The sequence below is a fragment of the Lolium perenne genome, chromosome 5 (assembly GCF_019359855.2).
Source record: "Lolium perenne isolate Kyuss_39 chromosome 5, Kyuss_2.0, whole genome shotgun sequence".
In the NCBI taxonomy this organism is placed as follows: domain Eukaryota; kingdom Viridiplantae; phylum Streptophyta; class Magnoliopsida; order Poales; family Poaceae; genus Lolium; species Lolium perenne.
Window position 1 is genome coordinate 122,146,928 of NC_067248.2, and position 12,645 is coordinate 122,159,572.

At 44.4% G+C, this 12,645-nt stretch overlaps 1 protein-coding gene across 1 annotated transcript; it reads right to left on the reverse strand.

Annotated features, from left to right (window-relative positions):
* Window positions 1-3,621: 3,621 nt before the first annotated feature.
* On the reverse strand, window positions 3,622-4,910 carry LOC127299773 (transcription repressor OFP13). Its single transcript, XM_051329821.2, has one exon. It carries the CDS (start codon window positions 4,815-4,817, stop codon window positions 3,768-3,770), a length of 1,050 nt encoding a protein of 349 aa, XP_051185781.1. The 5' UTR covers window positions 4,818-4,910; the 3' UTR covers window positions 3,622-3,767.
* Window positions 4,911-12,645: the final 7,735 nt, after the last annotated feature.

Genomic DNA, 12,645 nt, shown 5'->3' on the forward strand with positions numbered 1-12,645 from the left:
GAGCAAGACGTTGTGCGTGTGGTGGATATCTCAAACCCCACATGCACGCTCCAATATTTTGGAACCATGCGTGAGGGAGAGTGAGGGAGAGAAGAAAAAGCCGAGGGGGTGGGAATGAGAGGAGGGGCTACCACCTCCTTATATAGAGGTGGGGGAGGAGGTAGCACCTCCACCAGGTGTGCCCCCCTTTGGCCAGCCGCCCCACCTAGGGTTTGGTGGCGGGCGACACCACATGGGCCGCTGGCCCCCTCCATTGGGGTTTGGCCGCCCCCTAATGGGCTGCCCATTAGTGGCCCATTAGGGGTTAGCCTATATTAATTCCCCTTGAATATTTAATTAATTTAATTAAATACTAAAAACACATTATTTAAGTCTCCAAACAATTCATCGACACCAAAACTTTTCCGATACCTCTCCGGAACAATTCTGAAGTTCTCAATTATTTCTCCGATGATCTCGAATCATACCCTAAGAATCAAAAAACCTTAAGCGTGCCACCCTATGGTTCAGGAATGCTTAGTCATGATCGAGACATCTCTTCTATCAATGACCCTGGAAACCCATAATGGTCCCTATGCTTTCCATGAAAAACCTTATCGATTGAACCTTAAACGTCGAGTCTTATTCCCTTTGTCACACGATACTTGATTTGTCCGAGATCTGATCTTCGATATCTCCATACCTAGTTTGATCTTATTACCGACAAAACACATTTACTCGTTCCTGTGATATTACATTCTCGTGACCTAATCACATGCTTGCAAGCTTCGTAAATGTAATCTCACTGAGTGGGTCCAGAGTACCTATCCATCACGCAGATGGACAGATCCCTATGTTGATGCATACGCCTCAACATACTCCTTTAGAACACCTAAGCAATACCTTTATGCTCACCCTATTAAGGTGTGCCGGTTAATGCATTCAAACCAACCTCCGATGATAGTGGTTAGATATGCTCTCACAGTCTTAGGAGTATGTTATAACATTTTTCTATTAATTGCAATGATGAACTTTGTGACTGGATCTATATTATTGCAATACTTATGTTGGGTATGTGTTCATCATATCATTCATCCAATGACATGACTCCATTGTTAAAGAACATAAATTTCCATGATCAGAAAACCTTAATGATCATCTGTTTCACATCTCCAACAGAAAAAATCCTATTAAATCACATTGATCCTTATCAGTACGGATCTCGGGCTAGCTAATGTAGTTTTTGGGAACCTCTAGTTCCTCTTTTGCAAATCTTGTAAATGAACTCAGATGAACTGGTTTGAATGTCTCACGCCAAAATCAACTAAACATGTTTGCGGTTTGATGGGGATATGTTCGGTTGATTCTGCTCTTCACGCGAAAAAGGCCGATGTAGTTAACCACATCCGCACTATGTGGTTCGGTTGGATGGGGTATCCGCTAAAGATGCTTTTATGCTGTTTTTTTTTTTTGTAAAAACACCCCACCACACTTGGGCCCATCGCTGTTGGAATGCACTTACAAATGCTAGAGGCTACCCTACAAAAAAAAGCCGGTTCAAGCGAACACTCGATGCTAGGTGGGCCATCATTGTCCACGTCATCAAATACGTAGTGCAGGTGTCTGTCATGACTGTAGGTGGCATTTTCGCGAGTTTTCATAGCATCTCCGCTCGCTCTCCCTATAGCCCCCAAAACGAAAATAGGGGCGCCGACACCAAAATACTCTCCCAGTCGCACGCCCCAAAATTGTTTTCACGCCGGCGCGACGTGTAGTTTCATCCGGCGCCCCTAGGCTGAACCCAATCCGGCGGGAGGCTATCGGGGGCGCCGGATGGTGCTAAAAGCAAGCGCGGGATAGCTCTGTCGACGAGACAGGGCTAGTTTCCCCCAAAAAATTAACTTTCCTGTCATTATTGGCGCCATATCACCTCGTTCCCCTTCTCCCTCGGCTCCAATTCCCGCCATTTCCCCCATGCAAGCCATGGCCTTGCTCTGTCGTCCAACCATGAAGACAAGGCAGTACGTCGCTCCACGCACGGACGCCCTCGCCGCCAAGCCTGCTCCCGCGAAGAAGAAGGCGTGAGCATCCAGCGCCAAGGAGCGCCCGGAGGGAATGACCAACACAGAGTGGGCGTTCGATATCCAGCGACGCTCGGTGGAGAACGCTAGCCGCGCTCGAGGGAGGCGAAGAGGGCTACGACAGCGGCGGCGAAGCAAGCTGCACATATGGAGCGGGCCGCTGCCATGGCAGCGCCCCATACTCCTGCGCATCCGTTCGTCCCCGCCGCGTGGAGCGGCAGCCAGGGCAACGTCTCCTCGCTGTTATCTAATGCCGGCCGGCAAGCGTGCCTTATTTTTTCGTCCGCTAGACATTTTTATGCTGCGATTTGCAACGATGTGTTCGTCGAGACATTGATCCTTTTGTCGGCGCGAAATCTGATCGACGTATCTTTTTAAGTTTAAAATTTGGGGTGGGCATTTGGGGGATGCGGTTGGGAGTCGGTGTCCCCCTATTTAGGGGTTACGCGCCGGTACCTCCCATACAGTAAGGCGCCGGACGCCGTATGGGGGTCACGACAATGATCGTGAATTCCCCTATTCGAATAGTACAATATGCGGACAACTTTAATTTTGTTTTGAGAACACAGTACAACGCAGACGCTCACAAACACGCACGTACACCCTACCCGATGAGCACCTCCGAGGGACCGAGCCAGCATATCTTGAGGTTGACGAAGTCACTATTGGCGCTTCGCTGTTGACGGACACGTCACCTACCATTAAAAGCACAGCTCCGATAAATCCTGAAATTAATTCAGGTAAATGAAAATACTCATGCCAAGTCTAGAACTTGAACCTGGATGGGCTGGTTGGAACCTAACCACCAGAGCCAAGCTCAGTTTGCGGACAAGTTTAATTACTAACCATGACTTTTACTCTTCTAGAATCGCCGCGTTCTGGCTAAAATAGCAACTTATTGTCTGTTCGATTTATACTCAATCATACACATATGCATCTATTTTGAGAATTTGTTGAAAGAACGAAAAATGTGTGTTTTGACGAAGGCGAAGCTCACCTAGGAGTTACCAATAGAAAACAAAAACATTATTAAGATGACGGGGAGATGCAGTGTGCAGTGCAGGCGTGCAGGGTCATGTGTACACGCACGCACGCATTGAAGCAGGGGCCAGGGAGAGAGGACTCATCCCCGGCTCGCATTGAATCTGGGTTGTATAGTCCCTCTCGATCGGTGTGGCTCACGAAGACGACGACGGCTCGTCATGGTGGTCACTGGCTGGCGTCCGTTTCTCGCCGAAATCGTGGCTTTCCACGCACTGTGCAGCACTGTGCACGCAAGCTACTATGCATTGCTAGTTCGTGTCATCGAGATCGACGAAACCAGATCCACGTCGGTGACCGATCCGATTTTGGCATATTCATATGCTCCGAATCATTATCATTAGCATTATCAAGGTGGATTTTATTACTATTATTATTTTGTAAGTCAGCTTGCTAGCCATGTGATCTTTACGAAGAACATGCACAAATCAAAGAGAAACGCATACTCTAAAGTAACTCCTAGTGCTATCACTAACCACTAACCTCGACCATCATCCAAGAGAAAATAGACTAGCACTCATCCATGGCCAAACTCCATCGGTTAATTGCTTGTTTTCTTAATTAATCCGAAGTCAAGTCTAGAAACAAAATAATCACATGCATGCAGATTACTAGCTAGTATCGATCAATTATCGATTTGATTACGACGATGAGTCGACGGGACGGCTAGCCTTCTCCACGGCCTGCCTCGCCGAAGCCAGACGGGACGCACGAAGAAGAAGACGACGAGCAAGACGCGGAAGCTTCCTTCCCGCCACGGCATTGCCCCGCTGCTGCTGCTGCTGTGGTGATCACGTTGCTACCGGTGCTAGCGGTAGTGCTTGTGCTCGTGCTCGTGCTGCTGCCGATACTCGCGCTGCTACCGGTGCTAGTGCTGCTGCTCGACGTAGTCACCGTCGTCGAGGTTGCGGACGGAGTGCCGGTGGTGAGGCGGAGGAGCAGGTCGACGAAGGCGCTGACGATGAGCGGGTGGTGGCGCTTGGCGTTGACCCGGAGGTACCACACCAGCAGCTCCTCCAGCGCGTCCCAGCCGCGCAGCCCGTGCGCGGCCACCATCTCCTCCATGGACGCCAGGAAGTCCTGGTGCGGGTCCGCGGACTCCACCGCCACCGCCACGCTCTCCTCCGCCACCAGCGACTTGCCACCGTCTCCTGGTCCCGGCTGCTTCTCCTTCTCGGACAGCGCCGCCGGTTTGTCCTCCTCCTCCTCCTCCTCAGGTGGCGCGCTGCCGGCCGGCGAGGAGGCCGCGGGCAGTATGGAGTTGGTCGCCGGCCGGTCCTGGTCGAAGAAGAAGCGGTGGGTGGACAATGTAGTCCGGCTGAGGCTGCGGATTACGGCCTCCGGCAAGTCCTCCTCGGCGCACGCAGCGGTGGCCGTCGGGAGGCCGTCGTCCTCCACCACCACCCACTCATCCCCGTCATCCTCACCCGCCTTGAGGCCGGAGCACGACTCCCCGCCGTCGGGGTCGAAGTAGACGGAGTTGACCGTCTTGTACATCTCGCCGCCGCCGGCAGCACCGACCAGCTTGCGGTGCCTCGAGGCGACAGGCCCGCACCTGCTGCCACTGGCAGCCGAGGCGCAGGGCTCCCCGCCGGCGCGGAAGGAGTCGGTCTGCGGGTCCCCGCAGGACGGCCACGGCCAGGGCGGCGAGTCGACGCCGGACTTGTTGGACTTGGACCTGGAGAAGACGGCGGTGAGGGCGCCTTTCTTGCCCATCGGACCAAACAGACGGGGCGAGCAATGCCGTGAATCAGGTCGATGGACTCGAGGGCTCCGTGCCCTGCGTAGAGAAAGTGGTTGCGGAAGATCTGGTGAGAGAGAAGGGTTTGCAATAAAGGAATAGTAGTGGGGAAGAAGAACACATGGGCAGTATTTATGTAGTCTGAGCTATACACTGAAGAGTAGAGAAGTAGAGAGAGCAGAGTCAGAGGAGGGCTACGGCAGGGTAGCTCCTGACCGCTCAGTGCCGAGTGTGTGCGATGAAATGCAGATGCAAGATCCCTTTCCAAATCCTTCAGCAATACGCGTTCGAGGCAAGATTTGATGTATCCGACACAATTGTCACACGTTGCAGCACTTTCCCGCCGTTTATGTACGGTGAGCAATTACGTTCTTAATCTCTTTTTTTAGATAATTATATATGTTTTTTAGGAGAGACGAGGACCGCACAAGCGCTACCATTTAATTAAGATTATGAAGAAAATAAATTAATAAGTGAATTCCAAAAATTTCATATGTACCGTCAAGATTAGAAAACTTAAACGGCTATAGTGAGAAGCTAACTTCCTCCGAGATGGCTTCTTAGGCGACAAAAGCCGCCCACATAACTCTAGTTGCACTTCTGCTGGAAAGGTTGGCAGTTTCGATCCTTCCAGATCAAATATCGACAAGAGAGAAACACGCCATAGTTTCTTATGTTCATGGCGTGCTTCATAAAAGTGTGGATGTCCCTATTACATTGCGTAAACGAATATATGTATCTGAAAATTTGAAGCCATGTCGTCGGTGCAAAATAGGAAAAATACTATATCATCAAATAATGTAGACAAAACTAGTGATTTCCTTCACAACAAATCTTTTAAGGGTGTCCTTGAAGTTTTAGGAGACTGGAGGACCATAGGAGCTCTACCACTTTATTACGATTGTAAGAAACAAATAAAAATAAAAAGGTGAATTCCATGTTTACATCCATAGTAAAGATCGCAGAGAAAATAAAACAGTTAGATCTTTTTCAAGATGTATTCTTTGGCGACAAAAACATATTCATAACTCTACATATATTTTTGCTGGAAAAGTGCATCCTCTTGAATCATTCTAAATAAATTATCGTAAAACACATGTATGTAGATATATACAGACACTCATATACATGCAAGGCCACAATCACATCCAACCGCACACTTAAGAGGAACATAGGAGGACGGTAGGAGCACTACCGTTTATTAAGATTAAGAAAAAAAAAAGGTGAATTCCATGTGTACATCGACTGTAAAGAGGAAACAAAAACAGTTAGAGGAGAAGTTAGTTTGTTCTTAATCCTTTTTAGGAGAGAGGAGGACCGCAGAAGCGCCACCATTTAAATAAGATTATTAATAAAATAAATTAAAAGTGAAATTCTAAAAATTCCATATGTAAGGTTAGAAAATTAAAACGATCACGGCGAGAAGCCAACTTCCTATGAGATGCCTTCTTAGGCGACAAAAGTCGCCCACACAACTCTAGGTGCGCTTCTGTTGGAAAATGTTGGTTGTTTCGATCCATCCAGATCAAATATCGACAAGAGAGAAACACGCCATAGTTTCTTATGTTCATGCTGAGCTTCATAAAAATGTGGATGTCCATATTACATTGCGTAAATGAATATATGTATCAAGAAATTTGAAACCTTCTCGCATGTGCAAAATATAAAAAAGCTATAACATTAAACAACGTAAAAAAAACTAGCGATTTCTTTCACGACAAATCTTTCAAGGATGTCCTTGAAGTTTTAGGAGAGAGGAGGACCGTCGGAGCACTATCACTTTATTAAGATTATATGAAAAATAAAAATAAAAAAGGTGAACTCCATGTTTACAACCATAGTAAAGATCGCAGAGAAAATAAAAGACTAAGATTTCTTTCGAGATGTATTCTTTCGCCACAAAAACACATTCAGAAATCTACATACGCTGGAAAAGTACGCCCTCTTGAATTTTTTAAAATAAATTATCGTAAAACACATGTCTGTAGATACATGCAGACTCTCACACAGTCACACACATGCAAGCACACAATCACATCCAACCGCACATGTATGTAGGAGAAACATAGGAGGACCATGGGAGCACTACCATTTAATTAAGATTAGCAAAAAAAATATAAACTATAAAGATCACAGAGGAAACAAAAACTGTTAGATGAGAAGCTAGTTTGTTTCGATATGTATTCTTTGGCGACAAAAATACCTTCAGATCCCTACGTACGCTTTCGCTGGAAAAGTATGCCACCTTAGATCTTTCAAAGTAAATTATCGTAAAACACATGTGCACAGATGCAGACATTCACCCACCTGCGTGTCCACAATCACACCCAACAACACAGAGAAGAGGAACATAGGAGGACCGTAGGATCTCTACCATTTTATTAAGATTAAGAAAAAAATAAAAAGGTGGATTCTATGTGTACATCGACTGTAAAGATCACATGAAAAACAAAAACAGTCAGATGAAAAGCTAGTTTCATTCGAGATGTATTCTTTGGCGACGAAAATACCTTCAGAAATCACGCTTTAGCTGAAAAATATAATAAAACACATGTGCGCTGTGCGCAGATGCAAAACACACACACATGTGTGCCCACACTCACACCCAACAGCAAACGCAACAGGAAAATAGGAGAAACATATAAGCACTACAGTTTCATTAGGATTAAAATATATAAAAAAAAGTGTGAAAATTCCATGTGTACATCTTCTGTAAAGGTTAGGAAAACCAAAACAGTCACATTGAGAAGCTAGCTTCCTTTGAGATGCCTTCTTTGGCGACAAAAGGCACTCACAAAACTCTAGGTACGCTTCGGTTGGGGCAGTTGGTAGTTTCGATCTTTCCATATCAAATATGGACACAAGATCTTGAGGAACACATCATAGTTTCTTGTGTTTATATTATGCTTCATAAAAATGTGGGTCTCCACATTGCATTGTGTAAATTCGAACATAGTATCTAGTAAATTCGAACATAGTATCTAAAAATGTGGGTCTCCACATTTCACCCAAATTAGGCACCTCTTTCACCGCAAATCTATTAGTTTTTACGAGAGAAGAGGACTGTAAGAGTACTACCATTTTATTAAGATTAAGAAAAAAATAAAGGTGAATTTCATGTGTACATCAACTGTAAAGGTCAGTAATGAAAACAGACTCACTCGGATGACAATCTAGTTTCTTTAGAGATGTGTCTTCTTTGGCAATGAAACCACCATCAGAACTCTTGATACATTGTTGGAAAAGTATGCCATCTTCGACCTTTCAAAATAAATTATCGTAAAACATGCATGCGTGGACGTAAACACACTTACACACACATATCCACATGCACATCCAACCCCGCACCCAAGAGGAACATAGGAGGACTGTAGGTACATTGAAGTTTTATTATATAAAAAAAGAAGATGAATTTCATATGTACATGGACCATAAAAGCTAAGTTTCTTTTGAGATGCCATCTTTGTCTTCTTAAACTCCCATCATTTGTTTTAGAAGACAGGGAGCAGCAGGATAAACGATCGCCGTTGCCATGCCTGGCCGTCGCCGACCGGGGGACAGAGAGTCGAGAGCTGGGCAAAGGAAGGAGTCTGGTCGCGTACGAAATTTCCTGCAAGGTTAGCTTCGATCGTGCGGCCGGCATATGATTCATCACATGGATCACGGTTGACTAGATGCTACTATTCTATACGTATAATATTTCAATATCAATACTTGCTCATAAGAAGCTTCGTCTAGCATAGCAAGTAGAGTAGCAAAGAACATAAAAAAATCGTAATCATCACACACGTACAGTTAGGTGGTTGATAAAATTCCTTTCAGCCACCGAACTACAGAGCAGGGCTGTATGACTTTGATGCGTATGTCAATTGTCAATGTACGACTACCACAGTAGGTTTGCTCTTAAAACCCACATTTTACTATATTTTATTGGGTTACCTTGTATAGTACCAGTGATACGTAATCTGCTGGTGGGAGAGTCGGCTAGGAGTGGGACCAAAACTAATAATCTTCTATTTTAAAATAAGTGTCAAAATTTCACCTAAATATAGATGTATTTATAACTAATAAAGCATCCTTTATCGAAAAAAAACTAATATGTATCTAGATATATTTGTACCTGAACAAAACTGCCATATTCATTTTGGAAATGAGGTTCAGAGTCTCTGCGATGTTGAGGAACTTGGTATTTTGGGTTTCGCAGCAACAGTAAACAAGTGAGGACCTTTCAGGGTGAAAATCCAATGTCTGGCCTTAATTGGTTGTGTCTGACAATGGCTTTGTTAAAGGCATTGTTTTAAGAGCGGAGACTATCTGCAATGTGAAAAACTAACGTCTTTTGATCGGGCGACGACGACGCTTTGTATTGTTCAGAGTCTCTACTACATCGCTTTTAAAGAGGCTGGAGTTTAGGTGTTGTCTCGGTGGTGGATGTATTGTTGCTGCTGGGACTAGAATATCGTAACGAGACTTTTTATTTACTACCATTAGAGTATTGCGTTGTTGCAGAGGTTGGATGTAACTAGTAGCTCTCGATATTTTTTTTTTCCTTTATCAAATTTTTTTTTTGGAAATTAGGTAGGATACTCCAAGTTTCCCTAATCTAGCTAATGCCCTAACCAGTTGACATTGAACGCGAAACCGTACCTGTAGGGTGGCTAGAGAAAGGTGCTATATACCTACAGAAACAGACTTCACCTGCACGGTGTTTTGTCCAATTGCAAGCCTGAAGGATTGAGCCCCCAGCTCACTGATCCATCTAGTATTTCGTGTAGTACGCCCAGCTGATATAAGTTGGAGCTAGAGTACCGTCAACGTCGACTGTGTGACACAGGTGTGGACGCGTGCATCCATGAGGTTATATATTCTGCTTGTAGCCAACTCCGTTCGACGTCAGGTGAAGGGGAGCATCATCCACCTGAGCCTGAGGACGACGGCACATTGGTAACACTTTTATTACTTTTTGTCTCTTCGTATCGCTATTGAGAATTATTAATAGATTGCTAAACCTTTAGAAGATGGAAAAAAAAAAAGCAAAGCTGCGAGCCTACAGAACAAGGGTTGTCAATTGTCATGCTTGCTGCACTAAAAGGAGAGCCTTGGTAAGCTAGGACTACGAAATGGAAGGCAGCCACCCCCCCCCCCCCCCCCCCCCCTATATTCAACATACTATTAGCACATGGTAGCATTTTCTTCGCACGAAGCAATGTAGGAGTGTGAGCACCCTAAAGGAAGTTCTCAGCATGTAGTGTGACGCATCAGGCCTGTGGATCAACTTACACTATCCTAGTATCCTTCATTTTCTTTGGTAATAAGTGTCAACAGAGTGTCAATGAAACTATCAAGATTGAGTTGGAGGTCCACAACGAGGTTCTCCAAGATTCTTACATGGACATGCCAACAGAGACTGCACAGGTCGTTGCATCCTCGCTTTCTCCTAGATTCTTAGGGATTTTGTCCTCTTTAATCAAGCTATGTTAGGGAAACAACGTTGATGCTTGTTGACAGAGCCAGATTCACCGAGCATGTTGAAAGGAATGTATTTCCCAGAGAGCAGTTAAGCCAATGGGCCTCACCCTATACGTGCTGCTCTATGTTTGGTACTTTGGTGGGCAACATCAAACGTCTCACATTAGGATTTTATGTGTATTGAGAACCAACATGCGGTTGGATGGATAGGAGGGCAGTGGCACCTCCGACCCACCAGTGTTAAAATCCCAGATTTGATACTTTCGTGTCTTATTAAAAGGCAGAGTATTCTTTAGTGGGAGACGATGTTTTCGTTGACAGCGAGACGCATGTGATGACTTCATTAATCTTAAGATCCCCTGGATCAGTTTCTTGAACTCAATCTCTCAGAGGTTCTCATATGGATAAGATGTGTGCGTTCATTCATAGAGGTGAGTGTATCACCATATGTGTGAGCTTCTATGTATGTGTTTCGCAAAAATAAAAGGATCCTATGTGTATTCATTTAAACATGTCAGACGTTAGATTAATGTGGCGGCGCATACCTCTTAACTCGTTTCTGCGAGCCTTCTGGTTTTAATATTTTTGTCAGCGTTATCCCAGATTGTATTGGGGAATAGGGATGTTCTTTGAACTGATTTTATTTGATCATCAAAATAAAGCGTCGTGATTCTAGAAAAAAAAAAGCAGGACCGAACGACGAGTCAGAGCAAGCTGGGAATGTGGGTTTCATAAGGCCACTCACGGTCTGTGAACAGGAAAAGAAAAATTCCAATGGGCTGTGGTAGCTAAACATGGGCCATTCCAAAGTCGAAGACTTACATAACGGGCCGTCAGCGGAAGCATTTATGCACGCTTTTCTGGGCCGAGTTTAATAGGCCTCGACCGTCTTCGAGCCTCCCGGCATTTCATCTTTCTTGAGCGGCGCCAGCGATCATCCATCTATACGTATTTAACGCGTGCACACGTACGCGCGGCTTGGTGCTTTCCTATCTCTCAATTTCTGCACGAGTTATTACACACACACACATCATGGATGGACTCATCGGCATCGATCGTTCGTCGGAGTACGTTACAGTATCAATGCGACCGACGCCCATGCAGCAGCCCTTCGATACGTGTGCCGGCCAGCCGTGCACACGTACACGTACATTATGATCGACATCGACCACCATTTTTCTTGACCTATTTCGGTATTTCCATCTTGCACACGCGCACGGTACACTATGATCCGCTGGACGATCGAACGACGGGTCCATGGTTAGATTGATCACGAGGAGGTAGGGTGCCGTCCTACATTATTTGCAACGAATAAGTTTACATGCACGTGTTTCCTTGAAACAATTTAAACGGATATTTGAAGAGTTTAGAGATTGCCTTGATATTTGAAAGGCTCATCATGTATCCTAGGCTTCATTGAGGTAACATTGCTTTTATCGGTGTCAACAACAATAATTAAAAAGGTCTTCTCAGCGACAGAGATCAGCAATACCGATTTACACAACAATATGTTAGTGGTGGATTCTAAATGACTTGATGATGTGCTACATCAAGCAAGAGATATTCACATGTCTTGTCCGATAGAATTGCACAAGATATTTAAAAGAATGATATACCTTTGTTATTGTCTAGCGCTTCTATATCATCACTAAAGCTTCACTGTCCATATGTTTTTATGTTCTACTTATATTCAAATAGGTTCTATATTCTATTGTACGAAGTGATTACCTTAGAATCATATATAGTACTAATGTCTCTCAACTATTTTGCTCCTTGCATCATTCCTTTTGCAGTCTGACTTACCTCGGATTCTTTCCGACCACCGCCATTGGTTGTACCACCATCTCACTAGGGGTCAAACCATAACTTTGATGTTTAGGTGACTCATAAATCACAATTAATTATTTATTGGAAGACAATGTTCCATTGATAATGAGGTATGCGTGCATTTATGTTGTTCCGTGTTCCTATGAAAATGGTATTTACACCACATGTTGATTGAAATTTCATGGTATTAGTTTATTTTAATCAAAAGGGTCAATGGCCTCAATTTCGTTAATTTGGAGCCTCTCTCTCCACTCACCCACGCAACATTCACACCTCTAGAACTTATTGTGGTAAGATACTAATAACTTTAACAACTTTAGCAGCAAGATCAAATTAAATATCGTGTACTATAGAAACAAAGAAATAAAGGGTCTAAAAAAATAGATCTATAGGAAACTCACAATGAACGCCCAAAAGAGAAAACTGGTACTCCTTCTAGATCTAATTACTAGTACTAGGTGTTCAAATTTCATTTTACTAATAAACGTTCATAGATTCAAATCATAC

Bases quoted from the DNA above. Each gene is read 5' to 3' on its own strand.
- LOC127299773 (XM_051329821.2), bottom strand. From the start codon at position 4,817: ATGGGCAAGAAAGGCGCCCTCACCGCCGTCTTCTCCAGGTCCAAGTCC.